Source organism: Budorcas taxicolor, chromosome 1 (assembly GCF_023091745.1).
Source record: "Budorcas taxicolor isolate Tak-1 chromosome 1, Takin1.1, whole genome shotgun sequence".
Classification (NCBI taxonomy): Eukaryota; Metazoa; Chordata; class Mammalia; order Artiodactyla; family Bovidae; genus Budorcas; species Budorcas taxicolor.
The window spans coordinates 183,388,481-183,412,841 of record NC_068910.1 but is presented as its reverse complement, the minus strand read 5'-3'; the positions used below and the strand labels follow the sequence as shown (position 1 = coordinate 183,412,841).

The window sequence follows — 24,361 nt, the reverse complement described above, 5'->3', positions numbered from 1 at the left end:
TAAGGAGACTAAGAGCATCTACCTTACAGAATTTTGTGAGATTTAAAAGAACTAATAGAAGTAAAGCACTTGGAAAGAATTTATATAGTAAAAACTATGTGTTTGTTATTATAAGCACCATGAGATCCAGTATTCTGAATATCATTTACATGACCAGTATAACCCCTTATCTCCTTATCTACCCTGGGCCTCAAAGTTCTCTTTCCAAAGAAGGTATTTCTGCTAAAATCTTAACATGCGAAAAATTATTTACTTAGAGTAATTTCATCTCTCAGTAGAAGTAGGAAAAAATAAGAGATAGTGTAACTCCTTAGAAAAGACAAAAGCCACACAAGTTAAATAAGGTTACTGAATTTTTCAGCTGCAAACATTATGGTTTAGCTCCAAGCCGTGACACAGCATGTTTCTTCTTTATTCATTCGATTTTCAATATGATTGAAAAAAAAGGTTTTACTCTTCTTAGTAATCTTGCAAGTATAGCATATTCTGGACTGTAGCCTTCCTGATAAGATCATTACAAGGGCATCTAGTCTTTGTATTCATCCTTGCCGATGTGTCCTTCCTCCCAGCTTTTGAACATGTCCTTTTAAAAGTTGAATGCATTGAAGAGAGCTGTGGCCACACTGGACTTTAGTAGCCTCCCTCTTTTCATATTTAATTGTATAATAAAGGTTTTATTTTACCTCCTTGTTTCTTTATTCGAGGCATTCACCACGAAACCTATCCCTCTCTCTCTATGCTTTCCTGAACTCTGTTTCTCTAGCTTCAGGTACACAGCCAGAGTAACATGGTTACAGTCTTCTAATGTTCCATCACTCCTATTATACTTGTAAGTTCCTCCCCACTGTCTGGAACTAGACCTAGAGTAGAAGTTATCGCCTCTTCCAACAAGAAAGGAAAATTCCATCAAGATAAATGAAGAGTTAATCCTATGCTGAATTTACAGTCAAACACAATGTGAAGAAATAGATATGTGTAAATATGTGAAGAATAGAAATTCTCCAACATAATTATTCATTTGTTTGCATGTCCTTCTTATTCCCAAAAGAATTTAAGGTGAATACACTAATTTATCTTGCTTTTGCGCTGGTTTTGTATCACATTTTAGGACGGACTCTTTGGTTATTAGCCAGATGGATGGTTTATCTTCCAACAAATATTCTTTATGGTTCTTTGTTACTCAGATATGCAGATTTATAAATTTATAACCTCAGTCTGTGTATCTGTGTGTGTGTACGTGCTCAGTTGCTCAGCCATGTCTGTTTGTGGCCCCACAGACTGCAGCCCACCAGACCACTCTGTCCACGGAATTTTTTAGGCAAGAATACTGGAACGGGTTTCCATTTCCCACTCCAGGGGATCTTCCCAACCCAGGGATCGAACCTGTGTCTTTTATGTCTCCTGTATTGGCAGGTGAATTCTTTACCACTAGTGGCAATTCCTTAACTTATAATTCAATTCCCCACAGCTCAAATCATATATTTTGGTCTACCTCCATATTATAAACATAGATCTCACTCACAAAGTGTTGGTAATTATTGAAATTTATATATATCTCTTTGTGCTAATGTTTTAAGTTTATTATTTGTAACCATACTTAATGCATTAAAAACCTTTTTGGGGCTATGATCTTCCTGATTTTTGACTCCATGTCTCTTAAGAAGCATTGGTTAGTAAGCCCAGGTTAGTAAGTCTCCATCATATTTATAGGACTCCATAGTGTTGGATGTCAGTATGTTTGCTGACCAATTTTCTCCTTATCAAACTGAAGGTTTTAAGGGACCTCAGGTTAGGTCAGCAAGTCCTTTGTCAAACATGTTTATGAGATTTCTCTATCCCATTTGTAATATATATATATATATATTTATATAATATATATAATATACAATATATATATTTATATATTTTTATATATAATATATAATATATATTTATTTATATATTTATATGTGTGTGTGTGTGTGTGTGTGTGTGTGTATCAGTTCAGTTCAGTTCAGTCACTCACTTGTGTCCGACTCTTTGCAACCCCATGAACTGCAGCATGCCAGGCCTCCCTGTCCATTCCCATCTCCCAGAGTTCACTCAGACTCACGTCCATCAAGTCGGTGATGCCATCCAGCCATCTCATCCTCTGTTGTCCCCTTCTCCTCCTGCCCCCAATCCCTCCTAGCATCAGAGTCTGTTCCAATGAGTCAACTCTTCACATCAGGTGGCCAAAGTACTGGAGTTTCAGTTTTAGCATCATTCCTTCCAAAGAACACCCAGGACCGATCTCCTTCAGAATGGACTGGTTGGATCTCCTTGCAGTCCAAGGGACTCTCAAGAATCTTCTCCAACACCACAGTTCAAAAGCATCAATTCTTCGGCGCTCAGCTTTCTTCACAGTCCAACCCTCACATCCATACTATATATATACACACACCAATATTTGGCAGAGCCAAGACAGAGGGACAAGAGTTTAAAAGATTAGGGAAGGCAACTTTCAATTTAATATCAAAAAGGAAACTATCTATAAGGCAATTAGGGTGTTCTGAAGTACTACTAGATATATTTAAGATTGTATTAGAACCATCACCAAGGATGTTGTGCTACTCTAGGTGGAAAGCTAATGTCTTAACATAGGTTCTTCCAGACCAGATCCTTAGACAAAGATTCAGTGGCAGATTTCACTTGGAAAGTATAGGGAGCCTGGGTAGAGAAGTGAGGAGTGATGCAGAGAAGGGAGGGCAGCCAACAGAAGGGACTCTACAAAGTCGGCTAGCATAGAGGATGACTAGAGCTTCATCCTACAGAGAATCTAGGAAAGGGTGCAAACCACACACTTCAAAATTATCCCACCTGAGAAGTGAGAGAATTGGAATATTTAGACACCTACTTTCTAGGGTCATTGATTAAGCAACTCTCTGGAAAGTGCTTCTTTGGCAGCTTCTGCTGTGAGCTGTTAGGCCTTTTCCAGTTCTGGGAGAACTTTCAAGCTCAGATATGTAGATCTTGGCAGTGAGGAGTCTCCTGAGCAACACTAAAAGATCCCAGGGTTGTGTGAGAAGGGCACTGTCTAATTGCCTACATGTTCTTGGAGAACTTTATGTTCTTTACCAATTCTAAACCTCTGTGTCTGTAATCAAGACAGACACATCTCCCATCCCACCATGGAATGACGGATATTTATGAAGAACACACATTCATGGTTAACTTTTGGGTATTGTTGTTTATTTTATTTTGGCTGTATTGGGTCTTCATTGCCACATGGGCTTTCTCTAGTTGCAGTTAGTCAGGGCTACTCTCTAGTTGCAGTGCACAAGTTTCTTGTTGCAGTGGCTTCTCTTGTTGAAGAGCACGGGCTCTAGGGCACATGCGCTTCAGTAATTGTGGCTCGTGAGCACAGTAGTTGAGGTTCCTGGGTTCTAGAGCACAGGCTCAGTAGTTGTGGTACATGAGCTTAGTTGCCCTGGGGCATGGGGGACCTTTGAGGATCAGGGATCGAACCCCCTGTTTCCTGAATTGGCAGGCAGATTCTTATTCTCCAGAGAAGCCCCAGAGTTAACTTCTAAAAACTTCCCCTATAATGTGCTTGTCTTGATGGCCCTTCTTTCTACAGTGCTGGCTAACTAGAATTCATCACCAGCTCTTGCTTTCTCTATCTTTATCATGATAAGCTTTTATCCTTCCTTCACTATCTTTTAAACTCTCATCTTTATCTTCTCATCACATTCTGTAGCCAATCCTTATCAAATTAGCAATACTCTCTCCTTTCAGCAACTTAATGACAACCACACTCACTTTATTTCTTCTGAAATCCCTCCTGTGTAATCCTAATGTCCCATCTCCCACTGTGCTGACATTCCCTATGACCCTGACTCATGATTCAGCATCCTCTAGACATCTGCAGTAGCTGGAAAATTACCAGGACAGGAGATAGGCAACTGGGTTCTCCACAGGCATATCTAAAATTAAGTCATCTTAATATCTTACATCATCAGTTTCTATTTAACAACCTCTAAGTCTGCCCAAACTCCCAAGTTCCAAAGCAACAATCCTAAATATCACCACCTGCCACATCTCTAGCCTGAGATTAGCTCATAAATATCTGAACAGGTACTGGAGAGACAAAGAGCAGAGAATGATCCAATGTCAGGGTCACCTTAGGCTTTTAGGTCTTTATTCAGCTCAAGGAAAGAACAGAAAATCAGAGACCTGTTAGAGTCAGGATGTCCTTGGTTAATATTTTCCCAAGATTAAAAGGAGACTTGAAACCACAAATCCACAAAGAAAAACATCAGAATAATCAAATATGTCATCCTACCTTTGTGCATAATTGCCTCTAAAATCTCCCCATGTTTGATTTGCTTATGAGTGTGTTCCTAGTCTCAGGTGCACAGCCTAGCACGTAGTTGTTTTTATTGTTGTTTTTCAGTCACTCATTCATGTCTGACTCTTTGCGACCCCATAGACAGCAGCACATCAGACTTTCCTGTCCTTCACTACCTCCCAGAGTTTTCCCAAACTCATGTCCATTGGGTCAGTGACACCATCCAACCATCTCATTCTCTGTCATCCCCTTCTCCCCCTGCCTTCAATCTTTCCCAGCATCAGGCTCTTTTCCAATGAGTCAGTTCTTTGCATCAGGTGGCCAAAGTATTGGAGCTTCAGCTTCACCATCAGTCCTTCCAATGAATATTCAGGACTGATTTCCTTTAGGATAGACAGGTTGGATCTCCTTGCAGTCCAAGGGACTCTCAAAAGTCTTATGCAACACCACAGTTCGAAAGACTCAGTTCTTTGGTGCTTAGCCTTCTTTATACTGTTCATGGGGTTCTCAAGGCAAGAATACTGAAATGGTTTGCCATTCCCTTCTCCAGTCAGATTGCCAGAGAAATATCAATAACCTCATATATGCAGATGACACCACACTTGTGGCAGAAAGTGAAGAACTAAAGAGTCTCTTGATGAAAGTGAAAGAGGAGAGTGAAAAAGTTGGCTTAAAACTCAACATTCAGAAAACTAAGATCATGGCATCTAGTCCCATCACTTCATGGCAAATAAATGGGGAAACAATGGAAACAGTGGCTGACTTTATTTTGGGGGGCTCTAAAATCACTGCAGATGGTGACAGCAGCCATGAAATTAAAAGACACTTGCTCCTTGGAAGGAAAGTTATGACCAACCCAGACAGAATATTAAAAAGCAGAGACATTACTTGCCAACAAAGGTTCATCTAGTCAAGGAAAGGCTATGGTTTCTCCAGTAGTCAAGTAAGGATGTGAGGGTTGGACTATAAAGAAAGCTGAGCACCAAAGAATTGATTCTTTTGAACTGTGGTGTTGGAGAACAGTCTTGAGAGTCCCTTGGACTGTAAGGGAATCCAACTGGTCCATCCTAAAGGAAATCAGTCCTGAATATTCATTGGAAGGACTGATGGTGAAGCTGAAGCTCCAATACTTTGGCCACCTGATGCAAAGAGCTGACTCATTGGAAAACACCCTGATGCTGGGAAAGATTGAAGGCGAGAGGAGAAGGGGATGACAGAGGATGAGATGGTTGGATGGCATCATCGACTCAATGGACATGAGATTGAGTAAACTCCAGGAGTTGGTGATGGACAGGGAGGCCTGGCGTGCTGCAGTCCACGGGGTCTTCTATGGAGTTGGACATGACTGAGCCACTGAACTGAACTGAACTGAACTTTATGGTCCAACTCTCATATCCATATACGACTAGTGGAAAAACCATAGCTTTCACTATACGGACCTTTGTGTAATGTCTCTGCTTTTTATTATGCTGTCTAAGTTGGTCATAGCTTTTCTTCCAAGGAGCAAGCATCTTTTAATTTCATGGCTGCTGTCACCATCCACAGCACTTTTGGAGCCCAAGAAAATAAAATCTGTCACATAGTAGGTCCTCAGTGATTGTTGACAAATAATTGAACAAATGAAAATGTCAGCATACTATTGGATTCTTGAGACTATCTTGTTTCTGTCCATGATGCCAAGATGACCCCTGTGGAAAGTTACAGTTTTCCTCCCTGATGGATCCTCCATAGGTCAGGGATGCTCTGGTTCCCACATTAGTGTGATCTGTGTGGCACTGAATTCCAAGAGAAACTCATAAAATGAATTCATCAAAAAGTAAAAAGGAAAGCTCCATTTCTCTCTATTAAATTTTGGGCTCCAGGTAATTCAGCATCATTCATTTATCACATATATCCATTACCATAAACACTGCAATCACCAATAAGCAATTGCTCTAGAAAATCAGTAAAAAGAAGGGAGCAGTTATAGAATATTGCAATTAACTACCATTATGGGAGATAATCATATGATCTCCATGCTTGTTGAGAATTAATGCTATGTATGTATGTGTGTGTAAACACTTTTATTGACATCCAACTACTTGGTCCCAAATTTTGTCCACTCAAATAAAGGAGTTAGATATTTATAAGAGATTTCATGGATAATTTGATTCATAATAATTCACTGGGGTAGTGTGCTTGCTAGTGATGATTCACCCATTGAATTATTGGTGTCCAATACAATATGTCTTATTCCTTATTCAGATGGACTTCTGGAAACCAGATTCAGTCACACAAATCAAACCTCACAGTACAGTGGACTTCCGTGTTAAAGCAGAAGATACTGTCGCTGTGGAAGACTTTCTGGGGCAGAACGGACTACGATATGAGTAAGCTTATGTTTTACAGTTGTGAAAATTCTCTGTCATGTATGCTCTCATCCCAGGAAGATAACAATAAGACCAAGACAATGGCCTCCTCAGGGCCCCACACAAAGGTCACGGCAAAGCTGGCCTTGAATTTCAAGTCTTATGACATTCGGCCTGAGAGACTTCGTGTTGAGTTATTGCTCTAATAAAAACAGGCTTGGCTCTAGAATCCCAAATTTTTAGCCAGATATTTGACCTGATTCTAGTTTACAATGTTCTCCTAAGTGAAGGCAGTTGTCCATCTGTTGATCCAACAAATAGATAGTGAGCGCCAATCTATCATACAATAAATGCTGGGGAAAAAAAGATAGGACTCACCCTCTTCAGAGGAAAATGAACAAAGGATTGTAATACCTTTAATAGATGTCAAGAAGAGTGAAGAGCTAGAGATACAGGGGAATAGATAAAGTTGAAGGATCACAGGGGGCCATACTAGGGAAGGAGCCCTCTGCTGAGAATTAAAAGACTGATGAGTTAGCCAGACAAGACAAGGGAAAAAAATGACACTCTAGGCAGAGAACAGACTTGATGCTTAGATTTAGAACTTCCCTCCATCTTCATTTGAGGGAAGGTGGAAACAACTAAACTAAATCACTAAAGTAGAAAAATTCAACTTTAGTCTTTAGTCTAAAGCAGAGTTTTTCCTCCAAAGAGTGGGTCAGCAAGGAGCAAAGAGACAGTCTCCAGCTCCAGTCCTGAACCACCAAATATTTATCCAGCAATCCCCAACCACAAACACAAGTCTCCATTACATTTTGAGAAACTGACCTACATAATTTTAACAGAAATTTCTATTATTTTTTACATCTTAAAAATATAGACTAGTATTTATGCCAGTAAAGATATCAAAATTATCATCTATAAAATCTTCACCTCGCAACAAGCAAATGCTTTGGGAAAAAAATACACAAGACTGAAATCCTGAGTCTGCAACTTCCTGGCTTTGTGACATTGGATAATTTGCTTAATCTTTCTGAGCTTCAGTTTCTTTGTCTTTATAAAGAAAGGATCCTTAGAATCATATTTTCATGAAGTGAAGATAAATATAATACCACTTTCAAAGGGCTGTTGTGAAGATGAAACTAAACAATATATAAATAAATTTCAACTGACATTGTTATCGCTGTGAGTGCTGTTATTTTACTATTTGTACTACTGTATAAAAAGGGACATTATACATTTTTTAAAGGTCAACAGAAACTGTTTTGTTTAATCCTATTATCCTACTTCACACAGCTTAGCTATCTGCTTCGGCCTGAGGGAAGTGTCACAATGTGACCATTAAGAATTGACTATCTTTTTAAAACAAAGATTATAACACAGTAAGTTTTGAAATGTGATTGAGATTCATGTCTGTGAAATTTTGCTCTTTTCATTACACTAGGAAGGACTTCTAAAATTCTAGCTTTGGGGAGCCTTCAATAATATTCAAAAATATGACAGTTTCTTTAAAAGTCTTCAAGAAAATCAAAAGGAAGATCAGCGACCATAAGCTAACCCTAGTGGCTTGAATTGATGTCCTTATTCTACTCAGATCACAAAGTGGTAGGACAGCTTCTAATCAGGTATCAGTCTCTTTTTAGCAGGCAGAAAATTCATGCACTTTTATACCAGGTAAACTTTTGGGGAACTGTGTATGAATGCTGTCTCATGTAGAACACAGGATATTCCCTGAGGACTAAGATCTTGTTAATTTTTGCTTAGCACATTAGTGGCTTATAATTTTCTAAATATTAAGTAATAATAAGTCCCTAGAAATCCTGTAGAAGCACACCAGCATTATCTTTGCCAGGGCTGCAAGCAGTCCCTGGGCATCCCATTATTACCTTGTGTGGTAGCTAATGTGTATTTAGATGGTTTCCTGCCAGCAGGAATTTGTAGTTTTTCCATATAATGGGCTTCCCTGGTGACTTAAACAGTAAAGAATCTGCCTGCAGTGCAGGAGACCCAGGTTCAATCCCTGGGTTGAGAAGATCCTCTGTAGAAGGGAATGGCAACCCACTCCAGCATTCTAGCCTGGAGAATCCCATGGACAGAGGAGCCTGGCCAGCTACAGTCCATGGGGTCACAGAGTCGGGCACAATTGAGCAACTAACACTTTCACTTTCTATGTAACAGAAACCGTTTACTACACACGTTTCACCAAAACAGCTTTTCAGATTTTTCAGTGATTCCAGCTCTCTTCACCAAGATTTGCATCAGTTGGTAGGTTTAATCAGATTCTGAATTACCATGGGAAAAAATTCAAAATGTGTGCACCAAGAAAAATAACTATATTTTTAAATGCTTATGTTGTACCCTAGGTACACAAAGACTAAGAATTAGATGGTGTAAATCTCACACTTATGGTTCTGAACTCTGACAGAACATTTTGGTGGGTCTGTGTCCTACCCAATCCAGGAAGAGACTGATTGTTGCTCTCTATCTGTAACATGTTTCTGCATATTGCAAATCTGAATAGTAAAGTGTCCTTGGATAACAATGTGTACACAGTAATGTTCTTCAGTGGCAATGGGTGTGTAGTCTGGGAAGTGACCAAATACTCCATTTTCAGGAATCTAAAAGGGGGAGAAAACTGTCACATCTCTCCTTCTCAGACATTGTGTTTCTTGCTTTGTTGGGAGTCTGTTATCTAATTTGCATGCATACTTGAAAAAAAAGAAGTTGGATAGCACTACAAAAGAAACATACAGAAGTATAAAATAGTGTACATGCCTCTGTACTTTGGAGCTGTAATGCAGTCCCTGTTACATTAAGAGGCATTGTTTTAATCTCCTGGAATAGAAGCTCATTATTTAGTAATAATATTTTGTAATATAGCTAAAGTAGTGCTTTATCCTAAATCTAATAAAATCAAATAATCATAGGGCTGGAAGGGTTCATTTAAGGTTAATCCTCTACCTTCAGGCAAAAGTCAGCACCACATTTCAACCTCATCCTGAAAATCTCTTGTAAGTTACTAGAGGACACTTTTACTCTTGGGTGTCATCTTAAATCTAATTGGTTTTATTATGCTTCTTTGTTTTGATTATTGATGAAAATGTTTAATATTTAACATAATAATAACTCTAACAGAATGTCTCCTTTTAGTACCAAACAAAACGCCAACCTCCTAGTACTCACTTATTCTCCCAACTAATTTGAATCTGAAGATTGGATGAAAAAGTAAAGATATTGCAACATGCTGTGAAAACCCTACTTCCTACTCCATTTAGAGCTGGTTCGTGGTAGGTCAGAAATCACCATGGTTATGGTCTTAGATACAAATATCTATTGAATGTCCTGAGGCTGGGAGCAATTAATTTATGATTTCTTTTCTCTGGGCACCCATTAAGAAGCCATGTGACCTAGATGATTATTTTACTTGTTCACTGAAAATGGAAAATCTTGATAAAGGGAAAGTGGATGTCATTGACCATTTCCTCTTGTATTTTTAGTTTTGCCATTCTGTTAGAGAAGCTTATACTTACCAGGCAGGATTTGTTCTTTCAAATTGATGATCTTGGAATATAGCTGTTTTCTTAAAGGTTTCTTCCTACTCATTTTTAGTTTTCTTTTTTTTTCCCTGTATGAGTTACTTTTTTTTTTTTTTACTTTATTTTACTTTACAATACTGTATTGGTTTTGCTATACATTGACATGAATCCACCACGGGTGTACATGAGTTCCCAATCCTGAACCCCCCCTCCCACCTCCCATCCCATATCATCTCTCTGGATCATCCCCGTGCACCAGCCCCAAGCATCCTGTATCCTGCATCGAACATAGACTGGCGATTTGTTTCTTACATGATAGTATATATGTTACAATGCCATTCTCCCAAATCATCCCACCCTCTCCCTCTCCCTCTGAGTCCAAAAGTCCGTTCTATATATCTGTGTCTCTTTTGCTGTCTCACATATAGGGTCATCATTACCATCTTTCTAATTTCATATATATGTGTTAGTATACTGTATTGGTGTTTTTCTTTCTGGCTTACTTCACTCTGTATAACCAGCTCCAGTTTCATCCATCTCATCAGAACTGATTCAAATGTATTCTTTTTAATGGCTGAGTAATACTCCATTGTGTATATGTACCACAGCTTTCTTATCCATTCGTCTGCTGATGAACATCTAGGTTGTTTCCATGTCCTGGCTATTATAAACAGTGCTGCAATGAACATTGGGGTACACGTGTCTCTTTCAATTCTGGTTTCCTCGGTGTGTATGTCCAGCAGTGGGATTGCTGGGTCATATGGCAGTTCTATTTGCAATTTTTTAAGGAATCTCCACACTGTTCTCCATAATGGGTGTACTAGTTTGCATTCCCACCAGCAGTGTAAGAGGGTTCCCTTTTCTCCACACCCTCTCCAGCATTTATTGCTTGCAGACTTTTGGATCGCAGCCATTCTGACTGGTGTGAAATGGTACCTCACTGTGGTCTTGATTTGCACTCCACCAGAAAATTACTAGAGCTAATCAATGAATATAGTAAAGTTGCAGGATATAAAATCAACACACAGAAATCCCTTGCATTCCTATACACTAATAATGAGAAAGTAGAAAAAGAAATTAAGGAAACAATTCTATTCACCATTGCAACGAAAAGAATAAAATACTTAGGAATATATCTACCTAAAGAAACTAAAGACCTATATATAGAAAACTATAAAACAGTGATGAAAGAAATCAAAGAGGACACTAATAGATGGAGAAATACACCATGTTCATGGATCAGAAGAATCAATATAGTGAAAATGAGTATACTACCCAAAGCAATCTACAGATTCAATGCAATCCCTATCAAGCTACCAGTGGTATTTTTCACAGAACTAGAACAAATAATTTCAAGATTTGTATGGAAATACAAAAAACCTCGAGTAGCCAAAGCAATCTTGAGAAAGAAGAATGGAACTGGAGGAATCAACTTGCCTGACTTCAGGCTCTACTAAAAACCCACAGTAATCAAGACAGTACGGTACTGGCACAAAGACAGAAATATAGATCAATGGAACAAAATAGAAAGCCCAGAGATAAATCCACACATCTATGGACACCTTATCTTTGACAAAGGAGGCAAGAACCTACAATGGATTAAAGACAATCTCTTTAACAAGTGGTGCTGGGAAAACTGGTCAACCACTTGTAAAAGAATGAAACTAGATCACTTTCTAACACCACACACAAAAATAAACTCAAAATGGATTAAAGATCTAAACGTAAGACCAGAAACTATAAAACTCCTAGAGGAGAACATAGGCAAAACACCCTGTGACATAAATCACAGCAGGATCCTCTATGATCCACCTCCCAGAATACTGGAAATAAAAGCAAAAATAAACAAATGGGATCTAATTAAAATTAAAAGCTTCTGCACAATAAAGGAAACTATAAGCAAGGTGAAAAGATGGCCTTCTGAATGGGAGAAAACAATAGCAAATGAAGCAACTGACAAACAACTAATCTCAAAAATACACAAGCAACTTATGCAGCTCAATTCCAGAAAAATAAACGACCCAATCAAAAAATGGGCCAAAGAACTAAATAGACATTTCTCCAAAGAAGACATACAGATGATTTTTAGTTTTCAAGGTTTTTGTTTTGCTTGCTTTGGCTTTGCTTGGTTTTAGTTTTTAGTTACCTTTGAAAATCATTTTCCTAAACCATCTCTATTCTAGACACTTGCTTCCCTGGAGGTTATGAACATGGTGAAGTGAAAAAGTGAAAGTGTTAGTCACTCAGTCATGTCTGACTCTGTGACCCCATGGACTGTAACTTGCCAGGCTCCTTTTTCCATGGAATTCTCCAGGCAAGAACACTGGAGTGGGTAGCCACTCCCTTCTCCAGGGGATCTTCCGAACCCAGGGATCAAACCTGGGTCTCCTGCATTGCAGGCAGATTCTTTACGGTATGAGTCACCAGGGAAGCCCATAACTGGCAACTTTACTATAGTTTAACTTTTTTTCATAAACCTTGAAAAAGTCTATATAAATGACCAATACCTATGAATTTGAGTCAGGTCGTTGCATTTTAGAACCAAAAAGGACACTGAATACCAGCTAACCAAATACCCCATTATAAAAATTATGAAAGTAAGGCCCAGAGATTAAATGACTTTGCTGAAACAAATCTACATATGAGGCAAAACCATGACCCTGATCTTTTGATTTCTAACTCTAGATTCTTTCTAATTCTACCTTACTTCCTAACAATCCAACTGGGTGCTATAATTAACTTAACTAATTATAACACTTATTATAGTCATTGTTCCTAACCATAGCAGGCAGAATGACTGCCCCCCCCCCTAAAAAAAAGACTACATTCCAATCTCTAGAACATCTGAATATGTTATGTTAATGGCAAAGAAAAGTTAAGAATGTAGATGGAATTAGGTTGCTATGGAATTAAGGCTGCTAAACAGCTGAACTTAAAATAGGTAGATTATTCTAAATAAATGGGATTCCCAGCTGGCATTGTAGTAAAGAATTCACCTGCCAATGCAGGAGACACAGGTTTGATCCCTGGGTGGGGAAGATCCCTTAGAACAGGAAGTGGCAACCTACCCTAGTCAGTATTCTTGCCTGGAAAATCCCATGGAGAGAGGAGCTTGGTAGGCTACAGTCCTGGTAGCCTACAGACTCCTGGTAGGCTAGGAGTCGCAAGAGTCAGGCAAGACTGAGCAACTGAGCACAGCACAGAGCGCAGCATTCTGGATGAGCCCAAAGTAATCACAGGGTCCTTACAAGATGAAGAGAGAGGCAGAAGAGGAGGTCACAGTGATGAAACATGAGAAGGTCTTGAGCTGCTGTTTCTGGCTTTGAAGATGGAGCAGGGCAAACAGCCAAGGAATGTAGGCAGCTTCTAGAAGCTATGAAGGGCAAGGAATCAGATTCTCCCCTGGAGCTTCCAGAAAAGAGCATATTTCTGTGGACACATTGATTTTTACCCCAGCAAGACCTGTGCTGGACTTCTAAACCATAAAATAATAAATTCATGTTGTTTTAAGCCACTTAGTTTGTGCTAACTAACAGCAGCCATAGAAAGGAAAACACTAATGAATTACTGATGGTTGTGCTTAGTGGGAAATTTTCTTTCCACAGAATAAATTTTAAACTCTTCTCCTTTTCCATTTTATTTTTTTTTTAATACTACTTAAGAGAGTTAAGACCTTATGACAGTGTTTCCTTCTTGCTAGGAAATCCATACCATTTAGTATTGATTTGCTGCATTTTTCCATAAACAGATGCAAGTTCATGCCCAAGTTAACCAAATGAAGGAGAGACCAGGAGGGAGGTTCAGAGAATGTCCCTGACATACTTCATTAGAATGCCCTTGGGGCAATCAGAGGAGAAGACTTTTGATGTGCGGCTACAATTCTCTGTGTGTCAGATAAAAACATTTCAAGGCTTGACTGTGGATAATAGAAGTTTCTGCAAGCTAGCTACTGCCCATAATGTTTACAGTGCTATGACTAAGGACATTAATGCTCATAAAATTTTGTCCCTTCGAAATACACTTTCCACTCAGAAGCTACAAAGTCAAAGTCACACATACCCACACCTTCACCCCTGCCTCTTATAATACACACTTCCACCTGAATAATCATTTTTAGGAAATAGCAGTCCTCAAAATTTCTGTCAGCAATTTTCATATTACCTTGCTATAGGACCACTCTTAGATTACTTTAAACATGCCGAAAGAAAGACAAGCAGAAGCTGGTACTTTAAACTCAGTGTTCTTTTGTCTAATAAAGCTTCATAAGCTTATTAATATTTCTGAATTTCCACGCATCGAGGTATTTTTCTCAAAACCTAAAGAAAGGCCTCAGGTGACTGGATGTCCCAGTTTTCCTGGGAATGAATAGGTTGCTGGGATGTGGGACTTTTAGTGCTAAAATAAGGGAAGTCTTGAGCAAGAAAGACCATAGGCAAGCTTGAGGGCATGCTTTTGTGAGGCAACCCAAGGCCCTGACCCAGAGCGCCCCAGGTACCAAGGAAAGCATTTTTCAAATTTAAGGTCCAAGAACAGCCAAACAAGTTTGGGCCAAAGAAGAGCCTGCCTTACTCATACTCTTTGGTACCCTTCTCAATGATTTACTCACTTTCTGAGACAAGTAGCTCAAGTTGAAGAGCATAATCAGAGGACACATCTGACTAGCAGAGACTCTGGGTTGTTGCATATGTCCACTGGGAAGCATGCTTATTTTCACAGGAGCACTTCCTCTGGTTTATTACAGGGTATTGATAAGCAACCTGAGATCCATGCTGGAAGCTCAGTTTGATAGCAGAGTCCGCACTACTGGACACAGTTACGAGAAGTACAACAATTGGGAAACGGTATGAAGTATACATGATTTAGACAGACATTGCCTTGAGAACTGAACTGAGAATGTCACATTAATCCATCAATGGTTCCATTTGGTAGATAGAGGCATGGACTGAACAAGCCGCCACTGAAAATCCAGACCTCATCTCTCGCAGTGCCATCGGAACTACATTTTTAGGAAACACTATATACCTCCTCAAGGTAATCCTTTTTAACCATAACCTTGCCATGTCTGAGCACTTTAAATCAATGAATTCTAACACAGAGAACATCTGTTTCACAGACATGTTCATCTCAAGCATTGTTATAACTCTTTCTCTGCCTACATCCCTCAGGGAATCAAACAGAGTACCCAGATTCTTTTATCATGTGTGAATTTTTTAATTATTTTGATTTATCCAAAAGGAAAAAATGCAGTAAAATAGAAGTCCTATAAATTTAACCACATTCCTGTAAGCAATGTAAATTGATCATCTACCTTGATGAAATTCTCCTCTCGCAGATGTTGTTTGCAAATCCATTTGCTAAAGAGGTTCATAAACTTCATGTCTATCAGACAACATTACACAGCATATCAACAATTTGTTACTGTCATCCTCTAATGCCATTTTTATCATGCAATTCTAATGAAGAAAATAAAAAGACAAGGAATAAGTGGGAGAAAAGAAAAAAACTTACAATATTAGCAACAATCATGATTACTTCTAATTACTTATCCAGTTGTCTTAGTCATGTCACCTAACAATAGCAATAGAAAATAACCTCCATGTGCATACAATTAAGCAGAATAATCAAGCATCTTCTGAATATATGAGCTTGTCAAGCTTAATAAAAATAACAAACAGCCATGTGAGCCTCCAGCTCAAACACTGTGTCTACAGGCAAGAACACACTGTGCAAGTATTATGTTTTAATTTAATCATGGCACATATCTCTTGTTGCTGTCAAGTGTCACCAGTGGAGCCCAAAGCCCAGACAGATGGTGAATGTTAACCTCTGAATGTGGTGAATCAGGGTCTTCCTCTTCCTTTTGTTTGCAATAGGTTGGCAAACCTGGATCAAATAAGCCTGCCATTTTCATGGACTGCGGTTTCCATGCCAGAGAATGGATTTCCCCTGCATTTTGCCAGTGGTTTGTCAGAGAGGTCAGTATGTAGGATGGTTACTGACAGAGCAACGTAGAAAGTATTTTTTTTATTTCAATCAATCCCTTATAAATTAGCTATAATAAAAGAGAACAGCAGCACAGAAAAAAATCATAGGTCCAAGTTCCAAGCTATAAAGGTCACCTAGAAAACTTGATAAGGCAAAATTTTTAAACAGTTAGCAAATTCTATTTATTTGAATTTCACTCATCTTAATTTTCTCACCCACCTTTGGGAAAAAGGCTAACAGGTAGTAAGTACAGTGAATAGGTCATTGAAAAGTTGTGATTGTGGATAATCCACTAACTTGACCATTATCTCCTAGATAATAATCAATGTATACTTCAGAATAAAAGAAAATAACACATAGGAGCCCCTACTGTAAATGATACTGTTTTTCACTCCTTTATAAAGGTCAAGGTAAGATATATGTGAAAATCCTTTTAAATATCCATTAGCACATAAATGATATAAAAAGATAATTCAGTCAAGAAAGAAAAGGAAGGAACAGTTCTTTCTTATAGAAGAATTACAGCTAATGGATGTACAAATGAGCAAAACAGCAAGCCATCATTAGAGCACCATAATAATAAACACTTCATGAAAACCTACAGATGGATACAAAAATTATGGGGTAAAAGTTTAAAGAGAAATAGGTTATTTGCAGCATCAAAGCATCTCCCAAAAAATGTATTATACTATATCACACAAGCAAAATTTACAGTAGAGAAACCTAGCAGTGACTACCTTAACCAAGTGATCAGGTTAACAATACTAGTAACATCACCAGTGTAAGATATAATCAATATCATGTAACCCCTGATATTGTGTACTAAGAAGATAAACCATCTTTTTTGTATTCTTTCCCAAAATGCACAACCTCCTTCTAATCATTAAAAAAAAAAAAAAAAACTCAAATCGAGGGACCTTCTGTAAAATACCTAGACCAGTACTCATTAACAATGCCAAAGTCATAATGAAAAGTCAAAGGAATTGTCACAGATAAGAAGAGACTAAAGAGATATGACAACCAAATACAATATGGGAGCCTAGATTGGATCATAAAATAGAAAAAGGGCATTAGTGAAAAAAAAAATAGTGAAATCTGAATTAAAGTCTATAGTTTACAGTGAAAGAAAGTGAAGTCGCTCAGTCGTGTCCAACTCTTTGCGACCCCACAGACTGTATTCTGTCTGGACTGTATTCTACCAGGCTCCTCCGTCCATGGGATTTTCCAGGCAAGAATACTGGAGTGGGTTGCCATTTCCTTCTCCAAGGGATCTTCCCGACCCAGGGATTGAACCCGGGTCTCCCGCATTGTAAGCAAATGCTTTACCATCTGAGCCATTATTAATTGCTTCACTTTGATCATTGTACCATGGTTATGTAAGATGGTAACATTTGGGAACCTGGGTGAAGGGTATATGAGAACTCCCTATACTTGCAACTCTTCTATAACTTTCTAAAATTATCTCAAAAGTAAAGTTACATTTAAAATATTGAAGTACTTTAAAAATATAAGAATATTATTATATACAATATACTTTCTTTTGTGTAAAGCATTTTCTGTATCTATTCATTAGGTTCTTGGTTTCTAGACATGTTATGTGTCTGATTGGCACCATTTAATTTCAGTGAGTCATTGCACCATCTACAGGACTTCCCAGGTGGCACTAGCAGCAAAGAATCTCCCTACCAATGCAGGAGATGCAAGAAACATGGGTTCAACCCCTGGGTTAGGAAGATCCCCCAGAGGAGGGCATGGCAACCCACCCCAGTATTCTTGCCTGAAGAATCTCATGGACAAAGGAGCCTGGCAGACTACTGTCCATAGGGTTGCAAAGAGTCAGACACAACTGAAACAATTTAGCATGCACATTCACCATCTGTTCTCTAGGAGAAAGAACTTTCATCATTACTTTGGTTACCTCCAATCATAGACCACCAACAAAACATTCTTTATACCTCCTCCAACCTAAAAAAGCACATGCTTCATCATTATTTTAATAAACAGACATGTGTAGAGCCACAAAGAGTATTTAAAAACCATTACTACATAGAAGTCTTAAATGTTTTTAAATCTATTCAAGCAAGCCTAGGGAAGAGCTGAAGGTAAATTTGGTATGATCCTGGGGCTGAGGAACTGTGACTAAGAGAATATAATAAATCAGTATAAGCTCCTTCATTCATATGTAAGTGTCCTCATCACTTAGCAGGAAGAGCTAGACCCTTAACAGAGCTCCTTTCTCAAGAAAGTGGAGTAATAAGAAGACTTCCATCATCATGCAATTTGGAGACTTAGTGAGAGCCTCTCCAAAACCCTTCAGAGTGATCTCTCTTCACAGTGGGAGGAGGCCTTTTCATTCTTCTTCCATGTCAGACACTTCCTCTAGTGAGACCGTCTACAAGAAGTCTCATCAAAATCAAACAAATTTTTAGATGATAGTATAAGGAACATGCAAAGCCATCACAGACATTCCTTACTAGGAATAGGCCTTACTCTCATATCCTACAAACTTTGAAAAAAATTTATTGCAATTACTATTTCAAAGGAAATAAGCATTTATGTTCTTTAAAAGTTTTTATTTTATTACAATTTGTCCATCTTTAAAAAGTTGAAATAAAAATAATATCTAAATGAAGTTATATGTGGATAAAAGAGTACTTAGAGAATCAGAAACTATTTTAAACAAAACTATTAGTAATACTTTGCTATTTTCTTTTTATTAATATTAATAATCTCTACCTCAAAAAGGGTAACCACTTTTGTTATCAGAGTCAACATTTGTCCAGTCTATGTAAATTTCAGTGCATAATGCATACCGTTTTCCATAAAATTCTGCTCTGTAATTTGTACACAGGCTGTTCGGACCTATGGAAGTGAGATCCACATGACAGAATTTCTCGACAAGCTAGACTTTTATGTCTTGCCTGTGGTCAATATTGATGGCTACATCTACACCTGGACCACGGTATAAGAACCAGTACTAAGAGGGGCTGATAAAATTAAAATTAGCCATTCTGTTGTACTTGTCCTAACCATACACTGCACTTTCAGAACCGAATGTGGAGAAAGACCCGCTCCACCAATGCTGGAACTACTTGCACTGGCACAGACCTCAACAGAAATTTTGATGCTGGTTGGTGCAGTAAGTATCAGGCTGAGCATTTCACTCACATCATGAAAAGCATAGGAAGTAAAATAACAGAAAAACACAACAGTGTCAAAAACAAGAAAAACTATAAAATTTTATACTTTCAAGTTCCAGGTTTCTAAAAGCACAGACAATAAACAGTTTATATATTCAGTGAATAAAGATGCATTGCCTATTCTATTGTGTTCCCAGCTGTGTTAGATGCTAGAAACATAAGACTGAACAAACCAGACATAATCCTACTATTTGTGGGATATACAACCTGGAGGAAATCATCATTAAATAATTATTTAAACAAAAATGTGATAGAATTATAATTTTGTGATTCAACTCTCAGTAAATGATTACAGTAACACAGAAATTTCTCATAGGTATTTGTCCCCTACTTATTAGTTTTCTTATACTCTACTGATTTCATCATTTAGTACTACACAGGGGTATTAGCTGAAACTCCAAAACTTTGGCCACCTCATGCGAAGAGTTGACTCAATGCAAAAGACTCAGATGCTGGGAGGGTTTGGGAGCAGGAGGAGAAGGGGACGACAGAGGATGGGATGGCTGGATGGCATCACCAACTTGATGGACTTGAGTTTGAGTGAACTCTGGGAGTTGGGGATGGACAGGGAGGCCTGGCGTGCTGCGATTCATGGGGTCGCAAAGAGTCGGACACGACTGAGCAACTGAACTGAACTGAGGGACATTAGGGTTTCCCAGGTGGCACCAGTGGTAAACAGTCTGCCTGTCAATGCAGGAGATGCAAGAGATGTGGGTTTGATCCCTAACTGGAAGGTCCCAAGGAGGAAGAGCTAGCAACCCACTCCAGTATTCTTCCCTGGGAAATTCCATGGACAGAGGAGCCTGGTGGGCTACAGTCCACGGGTTCCAATCAGACGATACTGAGCGCACACACACATGCACACAGGGACATATTGGCGATTCCACATGCAACTTTTTACCCTGTTAGCTTAAAAGCACCATAATCTTGTGACTAAAAGTATATATACTTTATAATGTATACATATATGGGATGATTATAAAAACAGTTGTCAAAACAACTTATTTTTTTAACTCTCTAACACTGTAGTTTGAAATTTTGAAACACGCCCTGTAGAAACATCAGTGGATGACCACTTGCCATTAACAGCATCATGTTTTTCCAGGTATTGGAGCCTCTGACAACCCCTGTGCTGAAACTTACTGTGGATCTGCTGCAGAGTCTGAAAAAGAGACCAAGGCTGTGGCTAATTTCATCCGCAACCACCTCTCTTCCATCAAAGCATATCTGACAATCCACTCTTACTCTCAGATGATGCTCTATCCTTACTCCTATTCTTACAAACTCCCCAAGAACAACGTTGAGCTGGTAAGTCATCGTGGCGGTAGATCCAGTATTTTGCTATTGAGTTTTTTGTGTGTGTGTGTGTTTTTTTTTTTCTATTCCTGGGGGAAAAAATTATACAATTTCTGGAAGGTCCATGGTTGATCTTTGGTAACAAAAGCAAAACAGATTTACAAGGAATCTGAAATTGGCTAGATATACTGGCTAGAAGAAATATGATTCTCATGCAGAGAATGATCCCCAACATATGGTTCATTCACTAATCTTCCAAACAATAAGAGTTCCACTTCCTCCTGCTTCACCACAACGCTGACACATATGATGATTTCAGATGCATCTGGGGTAATCAACAAAGTTCCTTCACTTCATACATAATCTTCATCAGAAAGTTACTGTTATCAAGCTGTCTTGAACTGGATTTGACATGCATAGACACAGTATGTGTGTGTGTGTTAGTTGCTAAGTCGTGCTCGACTCTTTGCGACCCCAAGGACTGCAATCCACCAGGTTCCTCTGTCCATGAGATTTTCCAGGCAAGGATACTGGAGTGGGTTGCCATTTCCTTCTCCAGGGGGTCTTCCCAACCCAGGGATCGAACCCAGGTCTCCTGCACTGCAGGCAAATTCTTTACTGACTGAGCTACAAGGGAAGCCCTAGACAGACAGAGTAAGGCAAGGATACTTAATTTTTTTTTTTCTCATATCTAGTAAAGACCTATTCACATCATTTGTTCATTGATTGATTTACATCTGTGTCTCACCTAATCCAACAGTGAAATAGGCATTTTAGGATCTTATCACTGGTTGATGTTGAGCTAAGTGATAAGATCCTAAAATGCCCATTTCACTGTTGGATTAGGTGAGACACAGATGTAAATCAATCAGTGGACAAATGATGTGAATAGGTCTTCACTAGATATGAGAAAAAATTAAGTATCCTTGCCTTAAAAATTAGCAATCTTGTTGGAGAGTCAAGATACAACCACGTGAAAAGTTAAATAATGAGTTTTATAATATTCATGTTAAATATAGTATATCCGCATAATTGTTTAAAAAAATAAGCATATGTGAATCCTTCAACAACTTTTTTTAAATTATGAACATCTGACTATTAGAAGTTGGAACCAATGATCTAAAAGAACAAGTATAAGATTTAAAGCATTTGACTTACGCCAAAAAATAAACTATTTCACTTAGAAAATGACATAGATATTTGGCTTACCTAAATGTAAAAATTCAAAGACCCAAAACTTAATCAACTGGAAATTATTGTTTTGTACTTTCAGATTCGGTCTTTCAGAGGCCAAATAAAATATGTAATGCTGTAAATATCTTGTGAAGAGGAACCGGAAAAATAACTCAACCTCTTAGAAAACTGATAGCTAATAGTTGGCCAGGTCCTTTTCTTTTTAAAAAAAAATAAAAAAAGAAGAAGTGCTATTTTTCAAAAAGCTTCCCATTTTCCCTATCTGTAGCCAAAAAACAAAGGGGTTGGAACCATGATTAGTTGGAACCATTAAATATTTCAGTTTTCCAATAATGCTCAGTCTGTGAGTATTCTCAACAGTGGGTGCTCACAGGCCTGTTGTCCCAGAGATGACTGCGGTTAGCTCCTCATTTCAGTCCTAGATTTCTGGCCACCAGAGGAGAGGAAGTGGGGGTACGTTGCTTGTTTAATTCATGTGAATATGTTTAAACTGTACCACACCAAAAGAGAAAAAGGCAAAGCCATAAAAACTAAGCACTAATGAGTTACTAAATAAAATATTAAAATTAAAATTATAAACCACATTAAATGTAACAATAGCTAATATATCCAGTTTGCTTAATAACTAGTTTTAAATATATAAACACTAAAAGACTAATGCTAACAGAAAAGCTCAAAGTGTTCTTTGGAATGGAACTGCTTCACAATGCTGCAATAGTTCTTATTTGAGGAGTAAGTTTAAACTCTTTTAGTGATGAATACTTTCTTGCCCCACTGGCTCCATACAATAAAAACCTAGTATCTGGACTGCTCTAAAAGTCTATAAATTGTCCTTTAGAAAAAGAATCAAGTTAGTTCTACCGTTAGAATCTCAAAAAAAGTTCTTGCTACGTCCCTCCAGAGATTGTGATCCACTGATACTTTTCTCTAAGAATCACTTCTCCGTTTAAAATCAAGGAAAGAGAGGCAATTAAAAAAAAATACATACTAGAAATTATATCCTTCAAGATTGTTTTTAAATTCTACAGAAGTGAAACAGAACTATACAAAAGTAAAATATTCATAATGAATTCTCAAAAAGAAAACACAAACTACAAAATAATCTAACCTTGGATGGTTTATATGTATAGTCACAAATCTAATAAATTCAAGGAAAAGGACATGTTATTTCCTATACTTTTTAGAGCATGATAAGATATGTGATAAGATGCATGCATGCATGCATACTTAGCATGATAAGATACAAAACTTATTTGCACTTATATCACATAGATTGATTTAAAAGTAAATTGCCAAGTTTTTTTTCTATGACTAAACTTCTGCCTAGCATCTTAAATCAGTTCAGTTCAGTTCACTCCAGTCACTCAATCCTGTCCAATTCTTTGCAACCCCATGGACTGCAGCATGCCAGGCCTCCCTGTCCAACACCAACTCCTGGAGCTTACTTAAACTTTTGTCCATAGTGTTGGTGATGCCATCCAACCATCTCATCCTCTGTCATCCCCTTCTCCTGCCTTCAATCTTTCCCAGCATCAGGGTGTTTTCCAATGTGTCAGTTTTTCACATCAGGTGGCCAAATATTGGAGTTTCAGCTTCAGTATCAGTCCTTCTAATGAATATTCGGTACTGATTTCCTTTAGGATGGACTGGTTGGATCTTCTTGCAGTCCAAGGGACTCTCAAGAGTCTTCTCCAACACCACAGTTCAAAAGCATCAATTCTTCAGGGCTTAGCTTTGTTTATGGTCCAACTCTCACATCCATACATGACCACTGGAAAAACCATAGCCTTGACTAGATGGACCTTTGTTGGTAAAGTAATGTCTCTGCTTTTTAATATTCTGTCTAGCTTGGTTGTAACTTTTCTTCCAAGGAACAAGCATCTTTTAATTTCATGGCTGCAATCACCATTTGCAGTGATTTTGGAGCTTCAAAAAATAAAGTCTGTCACTGTTTCCATTGTTTTCCCATCTATTTGCTATGAAGTGATGGGACCAGATGCCATGATCTTAGTTTTCTGAATGCTGAGTTTTAAGCCAACTTTTTCACTCTCCTCTTTTACTTTCATCAAGAGGCTCTTTAGTTCTTCTTCGCTTTCTGCCATAGAGTGGTGTCATCTGCATATCTGAGGTTATTGATATTTCTCCCAGCAATATTGATTCCAGCTTGTGCTTCATCCAGCCCAGCATTTCTCATGATGCACTCTGCATATAAGTTAAGTAAGCAGCGTGACAATGTACAGCCTTGTATATTGTCAATATACAATATATAGTATATTAACAATATGCTCCTTTACCATCAGTAAAATCTGAGATTCATATTATTTGATTATTTGATTCATTTGGGATCTGGCACCCCAAAATAATGTAAATCATTTTAATAGTTAACCAGAAATCCTTTCAGTCTTTTTCTTATTTTGTATCAATCCAATTTACTTACTTTCCAAGAACATTTTGCTAGAACAACTTATAACTACAGTGTTATTACAAACATAT

The 24,361-nt window shown here is 38.1% G+C and overlaps 1 protein-coding gene across 1 annotated transcript in view; it reads left to right on the top strand.

Moving 5' to 3' along the window:
• The window catches only part of CPB1 (carboxypeptidase B1), a 39,112-nt gene that overhangs the window by 3,022 nt on the left and 11,729 nt on the right, over window positions 1-24,361 (top strand). Inside the window, exons 3-9 of the mRNA XM_052646437.1 lie at window positions 6,554-6,678; window positions 14,935-15,034; window positions 15,123-15,224; window positions 16,067-16,168; window positions 19,030-19,140; window positions 19,227-19,317; window positions 20,484-20,686. Coding sequence (XP_052502397.1) covers window positions 6,554-6,678; window positions 14,935-15,034; window positions 15,123-15,224; window positions 16,067-16,168; window positions 19,030-19,140; window positions 19,227-19,317; window positions 20,484-20,686 — 834 coding nt within the window. The remainder of the gene's footprint in view (window positions 1-6,553; window positions 6,679-14,934; window positions 15,035-15,122; window positions 15,225-16,066; window positions 16,169-19,029; window positions 19,141-19,226; window positions 19,318-20,483; window positions 20,687-24,361) is intronic.